The 20,656-nt window shown below is 47.9% G+C and overlaps 2 protein-coding genes across 2 annotated transcripts; both read left to right on the top strand.

The window, feature by feature from the left end:
• Window positions 1-849: 849 nt before the first annotated feature.
• sox32 (SRY-box transcription factor 32) lies at window positions 850-2,231 on the top strand. Its single transcript, XM_057013186.1, has 2 exons — window positions 850-1,237; window positions 1,404-2,231. Exons 1-2 carry the CDS (start codon window positions 934-936, stop codon window positions 2,099-2,101), a joined length of 1,002 nt encoding a protein of 333 aa, XP_056869166.1. The 5' UTR covers window positions 850-933; the 3' UTR covers window positions 2,102-2,231.
• Window positions 2,232-17,078: 14,847 nt separating this feature from the next.
• Window positions 17,079-19,110, top strand: sox17 (SRY-box transcription factor 17). The gene is made up of 2 exons (XM_057013407.1): window positions 17,079-17,561; window positions 17,925-19,110. Exons 1-2 carry the CDS (start codon window positions 17,264-17,266, stop codon window positions 18,824-18,826), a joined length of 1,200 nt encoding a protein of 399 aa, XP_056869387.1. The 5' UTR covers window positions 17,079-17,263; the 3' UTR covers window positions 18,827-19,110.
• Window positions 19,111-20,656: the final 1,546 nt, after the last annotated feature.

The raw sequence follows: 20,656 nt of genomic DNA, 5'->3' as shown, positions 1-20,656 counted from the left end.
TACATAATGAGACAGTTTCTGTGAGTCTGAAGGGATCTGAAGATTCTCTTCCTTCGCGTTGGGCCGTTTCCTGCTTGTGCGTCTTCCTGAGCAGCCACTCCTTCCATTCCAAGAATTAAAATGTGTTCTTTTTACAGCATTTTATTATTTTATTTTCGTGTTTCAGTGTCCTCAGCTCCTCGCACGTCTGTCTTTTTTTTTGTTGTTGTGGGGGGCAAATATTTGTGCGCAGTAATCGCGCAATAAAAGCGCCTTGATCATGTTTGTTTCAGTCCTGTAAGATGCGCTTCGATAAAGACAGTGGAGGACCGATAAGAACCGAGATCCACAATGTAATTAGTAACTAACCCAGCCTGCAGAAAACTTTGAAGTCCTCCCATCAATACTCCGGTCGTCTTTCAGGACCAATTGATTAGATTCCATTTCTCTCCGAAAGCTGTAATTTGATTTCCCTAATATGGTTTCTGACCAAATCACGACTGAAAACCGATTTAGCTTCATTCCAAGTGGCAATTCTAGGGTGTCTCTTGCCTAAATAAATCATGCACAAACCTAAAAAAATATAAAAATACAAAATAATGTACACAAAAAAAGAACTATCATTTTCTGCTTGGGCGAATTTTACAGGGGAAAAGTAACTGTTGTCTTGTTTGGCTGAATTTAGACATGATGCAACATTTTGGCATCGTCTTAATTGTTTATTATTTGTCTACAGACTGATAATTGTTCTCATCTGAAGTTTCGTGAAGTTGCTGATTGTGGCGTCAGATAGGCCTGCCGCCGACCCGAGAGAAACACCTGGAATTCACACCTTTAATCCACTCCTCCCGGGCCCCCATTGGTGGAGCGCCCACATATATCGGTCATTCTTCATCACTACGAGGATGACAGTTACCCAGAGCCGATTCCAACCAGCATCAGCCCAGTTTGACCATGCGTTTCCGCCACGACCCCGCCGCGTACCAGCACTGCGCAAACGCGTTCCAAAGCGAGGACTCGGCCTCCGCAGACGGGGAGCAGAGGAGCGAGGCGCGCTCGCCGGCTTCGGGTCCGTCCAGCCCGGCGTCTGTGAACTCGGACTCCAGCTGTACCAGCCCCGAAGCCAAGTCCGCCTCCTCGACGCAGCAGAGAGTCAGGAGGCCCCTGAACGCCTTCATCATCTGGACTAAAGAGGAGCGCAGGCGGCTGGCTCATCTGAACCCAGACCTGGAGAACACAGATCTCAGCAAAATACTCGGTAAAGTCTTTACTGGATTACCAGAATCGAATTATTAGCCATTTTAAGTGTTAAAAATAGTACAATATTTGTTTATGTGGACCCATAATACTGCTATAACCTTATTATTATTCAATAGTCAGACTTATTAAATGACTGGAATTAATCTTTTTCATCTTTTCTGCAGGAAAAACCTGGAAGGCCATGTCTCTGGCCGAGAAGCGTCCATACATGCAGGAGGCCGAGCGGCTGAGGGTCCAGCACACTATTGACTATCCTAACTACAAGTACAGGCCCCGCAGGAGGAAGCAGCTGAAGAAGAACACCAAGCCTCCGGGGGCAGATGCCCCCTCCGCTCTGAACTCGCTCTGCACCTCTGGCTTCATGGTGTCCAACAACCTCACCCACCTGCTGCAGAACCAGCAGGCATCCTACCCCAGCATGCCCACCTACTCCAACTCCCTGGCTCATTTTGCCCCATCACACGGCAGCTACACAAACATGCATGTGTTTGGGGACGCGGCAGCAGGAGCAGCAGAACCTTTCCACAACCATCCCGAGATGTACCCAAACCCCAATCCAGCCACGTATGCCACAGAACCATTTCCAAGGAGACATCAGGACCACGTGCAGTATGCTTCCTCCAGCCCCGCAGCTCCACATGTGGATCATGGGGAGTCCCGGTTTTATGGGAGCCTGCTGTGTCCGCCTGGTCCCTCGCTGGATTTCTACCTGGAACAGGTTCAGCTGGACATGCTGTATGACCTGGACCGCAGTGAGTTTGAACAGTACCTGGGCCCGGCCTCTCATAGCAGGCCCGAATCTGTGGACCCCAGCAGCTACCAGCCACAGAGCAGCCACAGAGAGGGCCGCTTGCTCTCCTGACCCGATGGACCTATGTATTTATTCAAATTGACAATGTGTCCTTCGGACGGCTGCCAAATATATTGTACTTTTTGTTCTTTATTATTCTTAAATGACTTCTGTTGTCTTCCTTTGTGATTATAATGCAAAAATAAATAATTAATCCAACTGAAAAGGCTCATTATTACTATTCTTGCAGTGCTGTCAGATAATCAGAGGCCATAAGTTGATGGATTTTTGGATCAATAATAATAATAATAACAACAATAATAAAATACATTTCCCATGATGCAACTGGATAGAAAGCCTGCCAGAGAATTCCATCTTTATCTATTCCACCTTTATCTTAACAAGTTGTCCCACACTGTGTTTCACCTTCTTATATTACTTTAACATTTTCACAGAAGATCTAAAAATATGCTCCTAAAAAAAATTCAAGCATCCAAAAATATGTCGGTGCTGGCTCTGAATGTTTACTCGTTTAGGTAAATGTTTATTTCCGGTTTGAGAAGTTTCTGTGTCAGGACCTCCAGCTTGAACTTTTTCCTGCACAAGAAGTGAAGCACTGAAGGAACAAACCTCTCAAAAGCTTTTTTTAAATATAAAAACAGGCTCAGATTAGGGGTTAACTTGATGGCACTTTTGTCTAGTTAGATCTTAATTAGCTTGTTTTAGATCAAATGTTGCACAAAAATGTGATGTCAGAATCCTGAAAGTATTTTAACCAGAGTGAAAATTGTCATATTCTATTAAGTATCTGTATTTATGATGTGCTGAGTCAGCCTTCAATTTAAATGCTTTATATTTTACATAATTTAATAGCACATTTGACAATGTGATCACAGAAAATGTATATTTTATATAAATTTCAATGTGTTCTATGGTCTAAAGTAACCAAGAAACTGGGTTTTATTCACTCAACAGGAAGATACAAAATGTGATCTGGGTCCACCTCCAACGGTGCTAGGAAGGTTGCTTCACCACTTTCTACAGAAGCCCAGAGTGGACAAACAGCCTGCGTTACCCATTGGCAATATTGATCCCATTTGGAGTCTAATTTTTGAAGTAAAATGCTTAATTAATCTAACCACCAAATATTTCCAGACATAGATCAAATCCGTTGTTTCGTCCAGAGTTAATATGGTGCAATTTACTTTCCCACCACTAGGTGCCGCCAACTCTTACACGATTGTAGCATTTGCTATTTTTGCTTATTTGCAGCCTTTATTGCTCTGATATCTTCTTTGATATTGTGTTATGATTCTAAAAACAGACTGTGGGAGATTTTTTTTGTTTAGAATCATACCATTACAATATCAAAGGAGAGCAAAAACTCAAAAGATGCATAAAATGAGGGTATGTTGGCTTGAACATGATGATCTCGTGGCATCGGAAGGAAAGGAAAGTACAGTATAAAAAAAAAGAACGTGCTGTAATCTGACCTCACTGGAACGAGTGGAAGTTTAGCTCCCACGACAATATTCCATCATGGGTTATGAAACATGGAGCGCATGTGAGCGGTTTGCAGCCCAAATCTGCGAGTTCCTCTTGTTGTTTGGTTCAGACTTCGGCCTCTAATGAGCGGTTGCAGGAACTTCCTGAAAGACAAACAACGGGATGATATCAGCGTTGCAGGTGAAAATATAATCGGCAATAAACAGTGATGGAAACGGCCACTGCTGCGGACAGATATCGCTGTTGCAGTTATGAAACTGCTCATTTGTCAAATATTTACAATCTGCAGTTGAAACAGACTTCTGGTGTATCAAATAATACCAAAACAATGTCAGAGTGCATAAAAAAGGGGAGAATGTGATGCGTTTAGGTGAGGAAGCCGTGAGAATGGAAGAAAAAAATGAACCCCCTCACAGTTAAAATGGTTAAATCATAATTATCTTGTTATTTTGGCCAATATTCTAAAAATGGAACGTCTGCCCTAGAGGCTGGTTTCTGATTATCACTCTGGAATGTTTGGAATCCCAACACATCAAGCATGTTGGATGTCAGAGGAAACATTCCAGACATGACATACTTTCCTCGTTAGGTATTAAAAACCGGAATACATCTGATATTGATGGGCCGAATAGCTGGAGTTTATATTAAACCCTCAAAATAGACTCGTTTATTTGCTGGTAACCTTTTTCCGAGGAGCTGCGAGCCAAAATTAGAAGGCGAGGAGGTCATCAATAGTTTCCTGAAGTTCGGGAGAATTCGGAGCTGCCGTCTGCAGATAATGCTCATCCGAGAATTATCCCGGAGAGACATCTGCTCCGTCTGGAGCTGAGGAGGAAGCTCCGACAGGAAGGAGCGTGAAGTCAGATACTCCGGAGTTCCTCGTCCTCCAGCAGCCGCTAGGGCTCGGAAAACGACCAAATAGTATCAGAATGACCAGGTATGTCGGTCCGATCACTTAATGTCACCACGTGGTGCTGAATGTGACCCGGTGACCTGCGGGCCAGACGCCAGAGTTAGCAACCAGACTTCCCACAAACACTAATAAAAATAACGAGTTTTCGCCCCCAAGAAGCATCAATGAAGCCGACACTTGACAAAAATTGAGTCAGCTGACCACTCTAACCTCAGTGATAAATTGATTCATTAAATTACACGATACGATTATTTCCCCCCAGTTATTTTCTATACTTAGCCGTTAGCCTAGCATGCTAACAGGGCTTAGGAAAGCTAAACACACTGTTTGATCATTTCTTTACGCAGCTTCCAGAGGGTTGGGAGAAAACCTCAGCCCGCTGTTTAAATACTGAATATGGATAGTCACAAATGCAAACAGTTGCTGCGCTGCCTTCACGGCCAGGACAGTCTTCAGGAATTTCAATACAATGACACCACCAGCGGTCCTCAGTGACAGTAGGTCCGTCCCCTCGGGACCTCCGCCGGCCTCCCTTTGACTCTGCAGCGGGCACCTGTTCGTTTGTGTTGACGTGGCGTCTTCGACACCTCCGCCGATTGACTTAGCGTCGTAAAATCCCCAAAGCCCCCCCAGCAGGTAGCAGCCTCATGCTGGGGGCACCTGAAGGCAACACACTGTGTGTTAAGCTGCTGCTGTAAAATCACCTCGGCTGTAATGACCCAAGACTCACCGAGGAAAGAGAGACTGAAGTGGAGCTGAAAACAACCGGGACAACCGGAAAAAAAAAAATTAGTGCGAGTTTCGCACTAAAGGTCAAAGGTCAAAGTTAGATGAGGTCTGATGTTACACTTTTTTATTCTTGCTCCTTTCTTCAGCACATCATCAGATTGAATGTGGCCCATTGAACTATTGATATCAAAGCTAGTTGATGTGATACAGGATTGAAGCCGTTTCTATGGCGATATGAAAAGAGCAAACTCCGTGTAAAGGGTCGTGCCTTTGATTGGCGGCTCATTGTTGAGCTTGTGCTGCCGCTCTGAAAAGCTGGACCTTCTCTCAGGACGTAGCCTCACTTCCCTCCCTCAGAGGCTCTCGGGAGGAGCGCAGCGCCTTTTAACTTTTTATTTGTCTTGCGTTTGTTGAGGCCACATTCCCCGAGCTTGGCCTGCGACTTGTGTTATTCTTCCTGTGCTGTTTGCGCCGCTCGCAGCTGGAAGGGCAGGAAAACCGATCTGGAAAACTACTTCACGTGTGTCATCAGCGCCCGCCTCTGCACTCTGACGGCAGCCTTGCGGCACAAGCCCACCGGGGGCAGAGGGAGCCGGAGCGATGCCGTCCCGTGTGTGTGTGTGTGTGTGTGTGTGTGTGTGTGTTGGGGGGGTGGGAACGCTCCGCCGCCCTTCCTCGTTCGATGCCCCGTTTCTGCGTCCATGCTCGGGGCCCCTGCAGCCCGGGCAGCACGCTTCCTGTGGAGGAACAGGAGGAAGCTCCACCAGCCGGGCCGGAGTGCCCAGAAACGTTTGCAGCTTTCGCATGATTTCTTTTATCCGTCCCACCTGGAACACACACACACACACACACACACACACACACACACACACAAGGAACTGGGCCAGAAAAGTTCAGAAAAGAGACTCAAAGTCTGATCTGGTCACCGTAGAGACACTTGAGTAGTGGCAGCGGTAGTTTGACTGTAGTTTAAAACGACGAGGGCGTTTAAATCATAAGTCGTCACACTACGAACTGATGGATCAGGTGCGATTCTGGGTCCTTCGTTTATTCCTTTTCTGAGAATCTACAGAATAGAAAGATAAAGCTACTGAAGGTTTCTTTCTACACCCTGCAAAAGGAACACATATGTCACCAGAATGCGGCAATTTCATATTTTCACATAATTTCTTCTGCTTCATTTAAAACCCGGTAGTTTTTTCCTTTACCAACATTTCCTGCAAAGACAAATCGGCTCAAATAAGCGGATTTCCAAGCGACTGGCTGCAGTTTGGAACCTTTAAAATGGGCGAAATGCGCGCGGCCTGATGCGCTTTATTGGGGCGAGAGCTGAGATGCACCACCGAACAATATTCTCACAGATCACTTTTTCATTGCTTCCTCTTCCCTCCGCCGCCCATTTTTCCCAGGCAGCAGACCTGGAAGAGCAATCTGGCGGGATCAGGAATGACAAGGCAGTCCGGCCTCCCATTGTATGTGAGCGTTTACTCAGCATGGAGGAGCAAGGACAGTGAGGCTACGAGAACACAATAGGCTCATATTTATTTACTGCTTAGTGGCAGCCAGGGAGACCCCCCCTCCCCTCCCCGGCCCCCACCCCTCATAGCTGATAGCAACTTTACAGTAATAGACCGCTAATAAAGACCTCAGAGGGCAAGTAGAGGCTAGACTCTGTGGCTCTGTGTGAACCACCCCTGCACACACACCCACACTCACTCACACACACGCAACACACACCCACACTCACTCACTCACTCACACACGCACACACACACACACACACACAAGCAGGATCCCATTAGGAAACTGTGATCTGCTATTATATCATGAATATGAATACAGACCCAGACCGGCTCGGCCAACGGTGCCGTGATGGTTTTGCCGCCATCGCCTCAGCGGCACGGCCCGGGAATGCCGATACGTGTCTATATTTTGGCAGATGCTATAAGCATAATTCTGCCTGCTATTTTGGGTAGGAATTTTCCTTCCCCCAGCTGTCCTGCTTCTAAAAGTATTAGCTTATGTTATCATGACCTCGTGACTCGGATCAGGTCTGAAAGCAGCAAAAAAATAAAAAATAAAACTGCGTGTAAGCTTTTCTGGGAAAAGTGGGCAATTTATTTAGAGTGTGTAGAACGTAGTGAGAAAATGCAAACAGCTAGGCAGAGAGATATAGATTCTTGCAGTTTATTGGAGAAATGTGTATGAATTATGCATATTTGTAAAGTGAAAAGGTGTAACTTTAATTCTGTAAAGGCTAGGAAAATTTCTGTATTAATTTTAGATTCTATAAACACTTACCTTTTTAATTTTGTTTTTTTTACTATCAAACTGTTATATTATGAAGATTTAAGAAAGTTTCAAATCTGAGATCCAGAGAGTAGCAACTATTTGGTGTAATACCACCTACTCGCGGTAGAGGGCGCACCCATTTGGTCCGAGGTCATAATCTGCAAAAAGAGCAGAATATGTGGATTAAATGAGATGTATTTCATAATGAAAAATGCAATAAACTTTCATTGCTGCCCCCATTAAAGCCTGACAAAAAAAAACAAACAGAAAAATTCAATCCCCCACGTGCATGTTGCCTCAAAATAATCTGCAGTTCTTAAACACAATTGGACAGGTTTGGCCATCATTCACACTCCTTTCCTTCCGTGTTTTAATCTGGGCGAAAAATGCCTGGAAAACGACCAAACCAGCTTCAACTACCTGACCTACATGACCGAGTTCCGAGGCTCGGAAAATTAATTTTCCGAGAGGCATTACGAGAGTGTGATTTATTGGTGTCCTCGCGGGTGTAATTGCGGGAGCGGCCTGGGGCTGAGTGGCTTTGAGGCCCCTCCTCCAATCCCTGCAGTTTCAGAGATTAACTCACGCTCTGGATTAAAATCTCAAAATAGAGAAATCCTTTTTAGAGGAACAGATTGATTAAAAGGAAGGGAGCGGTGAATGCGCTGGGGAGCCGAGCTGCTGGAACTCTCACCTGGGAGAAAAAGAAAATCAGAAAATGTGAGAAATTCAAACTGTGCCACTCGCTGCTGCTTCTGCTGAGAGGCAGGGCCACAGAAATCACACATTATCACAATTTGCGTACATGTTTCTATCATACACCCAGGTGCTTCGGTTAGCTTAGCTCCACTTAACTAAAAGTGTTGCAGGTGGGTGTCGGAATGTTAGATGAAATTATGCCGAGGCTAAAATAAGCTAAGCTAGCGCTTCGTGGAGAAAAGAAAAGTTGAGAAAAATTGAGTAAAAGTGTTTTCTTTTGTCTTTTGATGTGGATTTTTTTCAGTGTAATTCCACACTGATCACCCATAGAAGAAACAAAAACCTCTGAAAAAATAATTAAAGCTTAAAAACGAGCTGACAGCAGTAGCGTATGATGCTAACAAGCCTGACGCTAACCAGCCTGACGCTTGACGCTGTCACCGCTGAGCGGCCCGTTCAATAGTGGGAAACAAGTGCACGTTAGCGTGGCTTTTCAAAGATGCTATATGAAATTTAGTCACCCACTCACTTCCCCCTGGACCCCCAGGTTCCCTTTCCCAGCAGAGCTCCGCCCACACGCCTGTTAACACGCACGCTGAGCAGCGAGTCTGGTCCTCAAGCGCCACACGCAGCTGCGCGCATGTAAAGGAACCGGTGCATCAGGCTGGATTAAGTTTTGATTGTTATTCTTGTTTTCATGTTTCTGCTCTCCTCTCTCCTGCGCCTCTCGCTCCCTCCATCTCCCCTCTCTCCTTCCAGACCCAAGCTCTCTTCCTTCCTGCCCTCTCACGGCTTCCTGCTCCAGCTCTTATCACTCCAGAAAACGTGACACACTCTCAGCCCAGTCAAACCAACAACACACACACACACACACACACACACACACACACACCTTTTTCTCTCAGCCATCGCCACCTTAAAAGGAAGATTTCTGACCCCCACCCTGCTCCCACAGGTCCCTGCAGAGGTTGCAGGGGGGGCATCACCCACCTGGGCCAAATCTGTTAATGGACTTATTCATTATGAACATGAATGCCTCCACTTCACAGCCCGCGGAGGAACAATAAAGCTGGAGTGGCCAAGCGTGTTTTTATTTATGTATTTATTTATCTAAGAGGAAGCCGTGGGCGCACCGGGACCTTATCAACCCATTCTCCTCTGAGGGGTTTTCCTCTGAGCCGAGGAAATTGTGAGCTTTGATTTACCCTGTAAATCTCTGCAAGGTGTGATTTGTGGTTAAATTGTGCAGAATCATGCGCCGACTGATGCAGTTTCCAGGCAGTAATGCGCTGTCGTGGTGCCTCTAAGCACAGTTTCCAGTGCAACTGACCCTTAACCTTTGCTGACCATGTCAACTTCCAACTATCGTACCTCATCGTCCCAGATATCGTAAAGTTAGTGCAAAATTACTTGCAAATCAGACGTTGCAGCAGCCGAACAAATTCGGCTTCGTACATATAAGTGAACCCGTAACATAGGTCGTATTTATTATCCATCTATGACACTTCTCCAGGTCTGCAGAGGCATGATAGAGCTGGAGATTTCACCAGGAAACGGGGCCATCTGATAAGGAGCGGCGCTCTACACGCCACAGTGATAACATGTGTTATGGATGGTGCGGAGCCAGAAAAGTTCAACCCGACGCCGTGTAGCGGCGCAACAATTACCGCAAAGTTCAAAGTCCGCGCCAGAGGTACTGATCAGAATATCTGGATGCCATTTTTCAGCGGTGGACGCGGTCCTCTCGGGTCTCCATTGTTTCGCGCGCCATGGCATGTCAGCATGGGTGGCGGGCTTTTGTCTGGATGCTGGTCCAGATGATATCAGGAGGGACTTTTCCCTCAGTTTCCTGATACAAGCGTTTCCCATGCTGTCACAACAGGGATGCTGACCTGCTTACGCTGCTGCATTAAATCGGCTTCAAATTGGACGTAACCGCAGCCATTCACCCAAAGATATCTGCTAACACAAATCTAGTAGCCGCTGACCCTTCGGAATCACTGCTACTGCACCGGGCTAGCGTTGTTAGCATAGTTACCAGGGCGGTAAATGATAGTTTATTGATAGCTGTGCTAACTAGCAGCTGCAGTTTGCTCAGATTCCTCCGCAGCCTGAGGCAGGAGGTGAGAGGACCTGGATATTGATGATCCAGGCCATTGTGTGTAAATGAACCCAGGAGATAATCTCCATCAAGTGAACTCAGACACCGTGAGGTTTAGTCAAACACAGGGAGCCGTCAAAGTGAAAGATAGGCCTGAAGGATATGTGAGATAATGTATTGATAACATTCCAAAGGGGCGTACATTTTATTGTGACACAGTTGTAAGAATTGACAGAGGACGTATGCAAATTACAGCTTAGCTTTTTTTTTCTCTCTTAACCGAAAAAGTGAATCTATTACAACGGCTGTTTGTTCCTATCAGCGCAGCATTAATGTAAAGGGAACAGCTCTGGGAGGAAGTGCTCGCATGCAGCATTTCCTCCATAAAACCACAGCTGTGTGCAAAGAACATGCGCCGCATTCCTCAGCCATTTTTCTCACTTTAACGCAATAAAAGCCGTCGCCTCTCAGGTAACGTCACCAGACAGGGCCAGAGGCTCCGGCTCATCCGTAAGAGTCACGTAAAGAAACAAAAGGGAGGTTTTTCTTCTGCTTTGTTCTCCGTGCACACTCGGTCACGTGAGGAATTTCTAGCCTTGACTTTGAATCTTTGTTCTCTAATCTTCAGAAATCACGTTTTCTAATTAGACTGTTTCGTGTTTAGCTGTTTTTTTTAGTAACAAACCCCAAACAAAGGGCACTGGTTGACGTCATTTTCAACCTCACATATACAGAACATAAGCTAACACCTTGTTTGTTAGCATTAGCTTCCTAGACTTGAATGTGTCGAGCTCCGCCTTCCTTTATGGCGCCACTGTCCCTCGGACCCTAACAGGAGGGTGTCTGAAGGTGAGCTGGAGAAGATCCATTATTTTTGTCTTCATCCTCAATGTTTGACATCTTTCAGCGACTTTTGACATTTGGGATACGACGGCGAAAACAGGATTTAAGGGACGACGCTCAAGTGTCGTTCAAGAAGCGTGTTTGATCTTCACTCTTATCTTCTGACTTTGGCTTCCTTGCTTACCCCTATTGATCCAGATTCTTGGTAGGCACAATGCCACTGATCACACACACACACTGGTATTGATCGGCGTCGGTCGCCCCGAGCGTTTCGTTTTTCGGGTGACGCGTTAGCGACGAGGCAAAGGCCACACATGAAAGGATTTCAGAGTGTTTGAGCGGCCGAGGAATCAATTCACACCCCGATTGTCACACACAAAGACCCCACTGTGCCTCTTATTTCCTAAAAAAGGGAATCTAGAGAGTTCAATCAGTAATTAACAAATCAGTTTTCATGGCGGAGGGAATCAGAAATGGACTCTGGACTTCACGCGCCTCGACCTGCATCTTCCTGCCGCTACAATACCAGTTAGATGAATCGAGGCACTTCTTTGGGTTGGGGGGGGGTCAAAGACAGGTCAAAGTGTGTCAGGTTGTATTTATGTGTCTGTTCAGGAAAGCAGTTACCTCTTTTGGTTCTTTTCATCCCAGAGGTGATTGAGGAAAAGATGAAGAATAAGTCATCGTTTCTGAAAAACATTAGCCACAAATGTGCTTTTTTTAAAACATAGTTTAACATCCAGAGAACAACCATCATGCTCATGCTAGTAGCTACACAAGCTTTGTAAATCTGTTTTATTGTGTGATTGGGTGGCATAAATGGTTCTCTTGAGCAGGTATTTTGTGACCATTTAAAGCATTATTTTGGGCTGGCTCAGGTGTCAAGGCCAAAAAAGAAAAGAAAGACCCAAAATAGACAAATCTTATCAGTTTCGGGAATGGTCATAGCAGCGGGAGGAACAATGCCACAGCGAGATGGGAGCTGAGGTCGACACTAATAATGCGGCGGCTCCAACAAGGAAACCTGGAGAACAGGAAGTCCACCGTACCTCTGTCTTCATGGATAAAGTCATAAAAATGATAAACACGGGTCTCGATTAGCCTCTGTCAGGACAATGTGCGGCTCGCCAGTGGGGAGGATTAGGGTCGGGGCCAGTAAAAGTGAACAGATGAAAGAGCCGCCCTCCCGTGTGGCCGACCTCCCTGTTCACTTCGCTAAGGAAACCTGGCTTTTCCTCTTCCCCTCTCTTACTAATGGTGATTCATCAGTCAATCAAGACATTCCTATTAATAGGCTTTCTTCTCCCTGCGGTGCTGTGCAGGGAGCGGGGAGACAGTTACAAATGAGCGAGCGCTGCCCCGGGGCCACTGGGGTGACGGCCGCATGTGATCATGTGACTTGAAGAATGGTTGTGATTTGACACGACATTGATGAGGTTTGGCCGCTCTTACAATAACAGCAGAGGTCACAGTGAAAGCTAAAGGTAGGAACTTCCTCTGCTAACGTCTTTTATTTACCCACCACTTCCTCTTTGTCTTTGCGCTCGCTGCTCGCCAGGTATGTGTCATCTGGGATCCTGCCTTTGATTGGTTGTTGCGGAGTCATGATGAGCAACGGCGGCGGGTTCCTGGTGTGAAGTCACTGATCTGTTTAGCTGTTCCATCCATCCTCCACAGTACAGACACGCATCGTCTGTGCTGTATAGGGGGGGTCCGTCGGCACCAATGTGAATATGAACCGCCTTTGATCTGGCCTTCAAAGAGCATTTTGCACACCCAAACACAGTCCTGCCTCTACTGTGCACTAATAAAGAGAATAGAGAAACAGATAAAGTGACGCTTTGGTTAAATAAACTGCACCTGCGGAGCTCGATCAACTATCAGGTGGGTTAAGTAGGTTTATCTGGTTGTTGTAGCCATAAAAAATGATAAGGAAATAACTTTTTTTGGCTGTAAAACCAACTGAGGTTGCAAGTCTGAGGCTGCAAGAGTCATCTCCAACCTCACTGCTATGCTAAGCTAACGGGCTCTTGACCATCACAAACAAGCTTCAGCAAACTGTGAGGAACTAAAACAATGAAATGTCTAAAGCTGCGCGAGGAACACCGAAAATACGGCGTTTTAACCCCCCCCCCAAAGAACTCTCCCATCCAAATGACTGGAGAGATGTACTCTCTCCCTGAATCCAGCCATTGGACTGATATTTCTGTGTGTTTCGGCGTGCTCTTGCTCACTTGACTGAAACTACAGAACCCTGGATGTTCTCAGGAAAGAGACTTTGATTATTTTACTTGTTGCTTCCGTTTTATTGTTGGCTGACCTCTGGCAAGGCGCAAACTCCAAGGTCGCCACAACTCGCGGCGAAAAGTTTCCAAACATCCTCGTGTTAGCATGGCTAAAGACACAGATTTGTGTCGGGGCCCGGCTTCAGCGTAGCGAAAACAGACGGAGAGCGAGGGCAAGACGGAAAGATAAGGCGGACGCGCTCGTCCTCGACAGCGACGGAGGCCAGGAATTGTTTTATCATCACGGCATCTTCCTGATTGGTGAAGATGTCCTCTTTGCTCAAACACAGATCCCAGCAGCCGGTAAACACGGCGGGGCCGAGAACAGGCCCACCTGATTCCCAGCAGATCCTCGACAGATTAACGCCTCCAGAACAATGAGACAAGCGTGGGGACGGTTTCCTCCGTGGCCCCGCTTGTCCCAGTGCCACCCTCACTGCAAGGTTACACAGAAACTTTCCCAGTACCCCCCCCCCCCCCCACCCCCATAACCCCCTGGGGAAAGTGAGACCACCAATAAGATGTTTAAAAAAACCAACGGGGGGATGGGGAGCGTTCTCATTGCATCATTTCATTAATTTCAAGTCCTCATTTTCATCGCTGGATACTTTCACTTCCCTCACGCTAAAGAGGTTCAGACCAAAAGCCCCAGGAAGATCTCTCATATCTGCAATCTGGTCCGCAGGGCGATTTTCCCGGTACAGACGGAAGAGTGCGGCTTCGTTACGACTTTTCCCGGCGTGGAAGGTGTTTTTCTCAGCTTCTCGGAGGGAGGTGTGATTTCTATTTGCAGAATCAACCGCTGGAACAGTGGATTATCTCTGCTTTTCTCTCCTGCACACCTGTTAGACACACCCGTTCCTAGCCTCCTCCAGCCCTAAAACACCTTCATAGCAGGTGTTGGATGGGAGCAGCGGAAACGACGGCTGTCTCACCGCCGATAATGACATGAGGCGGCGGAACCTTCACAAACCAGCATTAATTGCCTTTTTCCTATAGGTTTTACTCCTTTAACAGGAGCTCTCAAGTTAGCGTCGTCTTGTTCTTGTTTGTTTTTAACATGCAACAATCGGAGGTCATGTTTTGATCCCAAAGAAGCGACTTTCACGGATGAATTTTACGGGTGAACGTGGAGCTTTGTGTCACACGTGCCTGAGTTTTTGCACGAGGAAGTGATTTCCGTGACATTTGGCTTGAGGTCTGTCGTCGCGATCTGTGAAACTCAGACAGAAACTCAATTAGCGGAATTCTGAACAGACCTTAAAGCGCAGATTGCTGTGAACCGGCGCGCTGAGAAGAACCAGAGTGACAGATGATTGGCTCTGGTTTTGCGGCATCTGCCACATCATTGACACAACCGAAACAGATCAGATACTCATCAGCAGTTTAGCATTTTCTAACACGTTACAGAATCAAACCAGACCAAAAGAGGTGTAAGAGGCCTGATTAATGAGGTCTTAATCAACACACTGTTCTCATCAGAACATTTCGATGTTCCGTGCTTTGGTCAGGCCGTTGCTATGAGTGAATCAGGGGATTAGCGAAGAGTGCTAACATATATATACCTTCCGTTTCTCCTTTGCTGCTCAGCACAAAGGAGCCAGCGAGGGCATTGTGCAGTTCCCAAGAAAGCTACCCCGCAGACGTCGCTGGAGCAAGACTGGCGGCCAGCAGCCCCGCTTAGAACTCGCTTGGAAGGCGGACAGTTTGTGCTGCTAAGCCAAGGACAGGAAGTGCTCGCAGAGGGACAGGAAGTGCTCACCGCTGCAGTAGCCGAAGCTGGAACTGAGATAATGCCATTGTGTAAGCAAGCCAAGTGACCTCTCCCTGAGCGCACAGTCCAGAGGCTGGCGTCGGGAGCCCTGGCCCCCACCCAGCTCCAGACTCCCCAGGCACGGGGTGGGGGACTTATTGGAGGGACAGGGAGAGGAATGAGGGAAGGGGGGGTGAGGCGTGTCACCTTCCCTTACAGCCCGCACCACCGCCAATGCCTCGCTCCGCTCCGCTCCTATGGGCTGCCTCTGAACATCTCTGTGGAGGAAATGTGGCTACAACTCCAGACTTTATGACTTCTTCCATCAGGATTTTACACTCCCACACAGCCAGAGAGAGACACACAAACACACAGCGAGGTGGTCAGGACACGCTCAGACCTACGCCCATATCAACACACACACATGCAAACACACACAGAGTCCCCTTCTCCCATTCTCTCAGAATCGGAGGGGAAAACCTTATCAGGTCATCGGTGGTAAAATAGATGATGACAGTATTACAGTTCAGATCCTGTCCCATGCAGCGCTTGGCTGGACAATCCCCCCCTCAAAAAACAACCCCCAGAGGGTCATCCAGTGTGCTCTGGTGTCCCTGCTGGTGTCTGCACAGGGCAGGCAAAGGTTGCATAAGCATCTCTCATATTTCTGTCAGCCGCCTTTGACGCGTCGGTGGGACCGTCACCCACGGCGAGACAAGAACGGTCCCAAAAAAAGACGGAGCTGACAGGTTGAGGTCTGCCGGCTCTGATAAGAGCTCCAAGCCCGTGGCTGATGTTTGGGTTCCTGGCCACCAACACATGGGGGCTTCATCCTCTGCTGCGTATCGTCTGGAAATCTGGGGGTGCAACAGGTCGCATGAACCTTTCCCCCTCCTGTTTCTGGCACAGCTGCACCAAAAATAAAGAAGCACATTCCCGCACATTTCTGCAGCTGGTGTCAATGAGCTAATAGAGTGTATATTTGACTGTAGGCTGACGTCATCTACACATATTCCATGAGGGATTGTCTTTATGGAGAATTGGAGCATGTTGATTGTCAGCCCAGACACAGATTAAAAGCACAAATCAACATCAAGAAGGTGGTAAATCATTTCATTTGGACACGATCCCTTAGAATTGTATGATGGTGCACTTACTAAACCCAATAAAATAATCAAAATATGTTTATTTTGAGTAGCTTTTGATATTAGTATTTCAAATAAAAATACAAAACCAGTTTCATTGCATTAGAGCTGATTTTAAAGGTGATTTGCGTCGAAAACTTAATCAATTGGCTGTTTGTTTGGGGTCATTAAGGTCCCAGACTGACGTCTAGCCGTCTAAAGACAATGTATCCACCCTCGAAACAGCTTGAGACAGCAGTATCACATTAGAGTTTTTGTGCCAGTCGGTTGACAGCGGTGTGCTGAGTGTGTATTTTAGCCCTTTCTCCTCTTATTGATTTGATTCAAATGCTCAACCGGTGCCTTTGGTCTCATTAGTCTCAAATTAAAAGGGCGAGCTCAGTGAGCGTGCGTAAAAGTTGTGAATGACCGAGCGATTATCTCCGTGCATAAACCTGACTGTCAAGATAGTTAAGCTGCCAATACACAGACTGCAATGAACGGGCCGTGTGGATTAAAGATTTTACTTCGTTTTCAATGTTGGTTGAAGGTTTGGACATGCGTATGGAGACTTTAAGATGACTAAAACTGACTCGTGCGTAAAAATGTTAATAAATAAATTGAGATAAGTGTAGGACCCCAAAGATCTGATTCTGTTTTTAAATCGAGATCCATCTGAGGGTGTCTGCTCTTCAAACATGGGTCGGAGGCGGAGTACTCGAAACTTTTTAACACCTTTGTAGTAGAGTGGGCACTCCCACCACACGGTGATTGGCTGCCCGTGACTTTATAGCGCACAAACCTTCACTTCCACGGTTGAGTTGACGGTACTTTCACTCCTGGAAAAGCCCCGTGGATGTGATCATTATCTATCTGAAGGCAGAAACGCGAAGTTAACTTTTTTTTGTCTATTCAACAGTTGTGTGTATGCGCGTTTTCGCCTCTGCGCGTTCTCCCAAAACGCCCACCAACCTCGCAGCTGGACAGAGATGAGTAGTCCCGATGCGGGTTACGCCAGCGACGATCAGACCCAGGCAAGGTGTACGATGTCAGTCATGATGCCTGGAATGGGACACTGCCAGTGGGTCGACCCTCTCAGTCCTCTCGGGGACACCAAAGTCAAGAGCGAACCGTGCGCCTCCGGCTCCGGGAGCCAGAATCGCGGAAAGAGCGAGCCGCGCATCCGACGGCCCATGAACGCGTTCATGGTGTGGGCGAAAGATGAGCGCAAGAGGCTGGCGCAGCAGAACCCGGACCTGCACAACGCCGAGCTGAGCAAAATGCTGGGTAAGTAATCCTGGCTTTCAATAATCGATAAATATATATTCACCTTTTTACATTTCACCTTCACGTGTTGCGCAAAGGCGCAGAAATCCTAATAAATGCAGTGGTTGTTTAGGTAGCAAATAATAGTCAGAAGTCTGTGTGTGTGTGTGTGTGTGTGTGTGTGTTTTCCTACTAAATTGAAAATGGCCACCAACTATTATTAGTATACCTTCAAGGCTTTATTATATTATTATAATTATTATTATTACCATTATTGCTAAATTTTACCGAAGCAAAATCAGTGTCATCCAATAAAAATATTCCTCATTGTTGTTTAATTGATCTGACCACTGTCTAACCCGTGTTCTCTGCTCTGACCTGAAGGGAAATCGTGGAAAGCCCTTCCTGTCACAGAAAAGCAGCCGTTTGTGGAGGAGGCCGAGCGACTCAGGGTTCAGCACATGCAGGATCACCCCAACTACAAGTATCGTCCCCGGCGGCGGAAGCAGGTGAAGAGGATTAAGAGGCTGGATTCGGGGTTCCTGGTCCACGGCGCGGCCGACCACCAGGGCCAGCCCCTTGCCGGCGAGGGCAGAGTCTGCATGGAGAGTCTGGGCCTCGGCTACCACGAACACGGCTTCCAGATCCACTCTCAGCCGTTGAGCCACTACCGGGATGCTCAGGCACTCGGGGGCCCCTCGTACGAGACGTACAGCCTGCCGACGCCTGACACCTCTCCTCTGGATGCTGTGGAGTCAGACTCCATGTTCTTCCAGCCACATTCTCAGGAGGACTGCCACATGATGCCTGCTTATCCCTACCACCCCCAGGCAGCCGAGTATCAGCCCCAGGACCCCCTCTCCAACCACCACAGCAACCCCATCCTGCACCGACACCCAGCCTCGGCTCCAGAGCAGCCCCCTCAGCCCTCCACACTCCCCCCTGCCTACATGGGATGCCCCAACCCCCTAGCTTTGTATTACACCCACTGCAGCCCCGGCCACACCAAACGCCACCCGGGCGGCCCAGGTCAGCTCTCGCCGCCCCCTGACTCCCACCCGCACTCGACGGACAGCGTGGAGCAGATGCACCAGGCCGAGCTGCTGTCCGAGGTGGACCGCAGCGAGTTCGAGCAGTACCTGAGCTCTTCGTCGGGGCGCGCCGACATGGCGGGGCTGGCGTACGGCGCACACGAAGCCGCTATGCAGGGACCCGAGAGCCTGATATCATCGGTGCTGTCGGACGCCAGCACGGCCGTGTACTACTGCAGCTACAACAACTCCTAACCCCCATCGCCCCCCCAGGAAAGGCTGAGCCCACCGCTGCAGCTACGATTTGAACAGAAAAAAAAGCTTTAACTTGTTTTAATGGCAGGGAGACTCTGGAAAAGACTGCTGAAATGTAATATTGGGACACCCACACTGTTTTCATTCTCTGCTTCCCCCCTTCAGGGATTCATTTTGTGATAATAAAAATTGTACATCTACTATTTTAATGTTTATGTAAATACCGAAGGTGGTTTTTTTTATATACTTTTTGCACTTTCTAGAAATAAATATTGGAAAACAGGCGCGCCGTCTCCTGTATTTACTCTGGCTCTGGCGTTCTCACGCCCGTCGGTACTTTTCATGTTTCTGCCCGTGTCGGCGCTCTCTGGTGGTTTAGCCCACTTCCAAGCCGCTCACCTGGAAGCAGACCGGAGACCCGACTTCCTGCCGAGGACGTGGAGGTAATCCCAGCGCCCGTGTTAAACGTGCCTCCCTGCTGCCGCCTTCCCGCCTCTGAATGACTCAGCCTCTGTCGGCCATCAAAAGCGGTTTTTCCACAGCGTGTATTCCCTCACATAAACACGAGGTACATTTCAACCTCCATCCTCCGGCTAACATAGCAGTGACATCAGCTTTTATTCCTGAGAGCCCACCCTGGGATATATTTACCCCATGATGCCGCTCTGTTGCTTCATCACATGTCAGATTTATCAGGTAAAGATCTCGGAGGCATTTATGGCCGAGGAAGAGCCCCGTTTTATAAATAGGCGCTCCCGATTTTTAAAGGAAGAGGTGCTTCTCCGAGGGGTCAATCGCCCCGACCCCGCGCTCCATTTTTAGCGTTTCAGCGGAAACCCGCCGCAGAGGTGTACACGCTTGTTGGCTTTGTTCACGGCGAATGTTTTTAAATATTCTCTAATCTCGGACACAGAGAGGTCGGAGCTCAGGCAGCTGGTGCTCAATATTCCCACGGATTCACCGCTCATCTCGGCCGGTCACATGGATCCACATTTCTGGCTTTAGCCTTTAAAAAACGGGGACGTTTGCAAGGCCCGTTTCTAGATTACAGCAGTTCTAATCCAGGCGAGCTGGTCTGACATGTTTAAGGTGATGTCACGTCTCCGGCCCCCCCACCCCTCCGCCCTCAGACCCTCTCACGCTTCTCTTCAGGCCGTCGCAGAAATCCAGCCTAATTGGGGCGAACGCGTTTGAATCCAGTCTGCTCCTGAGTGGCAGGTTTATCCTCGCTGCTGTCGCAGATAAAGGGTGCATAACAACAGGCTCAGGCCGCCGTCCCCGGGGCATCAGCGGATCAGTGGAGCGGGTGCCGGGGGCTTACGCAGAGGCAGACCCCCCACCTCAGCCCTGATATTATCTCCTGCAGCTAATTGATCGGGGCTAATTGACAAGGAAGAGCACATTTGGAATTTCAGGTGAATCTCCTCAGACAGGAAGTGGAGATTGGATCCGAACCTTCACAGCGATGCGATTTTATTTTGAAACGATCATTTTATTTACTCTTAATATGCTGCAAAATGCAAAATTCACATCAGCGTTTAGGTCTGCACGAATGAGAAGTTTGCAGGGCTGAGCGAGCTCAGAGCTCAGGAAATCTGGCCTTCCATTGTGTGTGTGTGTGTGTGTGTGTGTGTGTGTGTGTGTGTGTGTGTGTGTGTGTGTGTCCTGGGGGTTCTCTTCTGCAGAAAGCCACTCAGAGATTACAGCAGCGACATTAACACAGCAGCACTTAATCGTGCCGCTGCCCTAATCTCATCTCAGGTAGCTGCCTTCCACAAACACGGCCCCATCCGCCCACGGCGGCAGCTGCGATTTACTCCCCCCCCCCCC

The sequence above is a fragment of the Takifugu flavidus genome, chromosome 17 (genome assembly GCF_003711565.1).
Source record: "Takifugu flavidus isolate HTHZ2018 chromosome 17, ASM371156v2, whole genome shotgun sequence".
Taxonomy (NCBI): domain Eukaryota; kingdom Metazoa; phylum Chordata; class Actinopteri; order Tetraodontiformes; family Tetraodontidae; genus Takifugu; species Takifugu flavidus.
The sequence above is the reverse complement of the archived record's forward strand: the minus strand, read 5'-3'. Positions and strand labels throughout refer to the sequence as shown.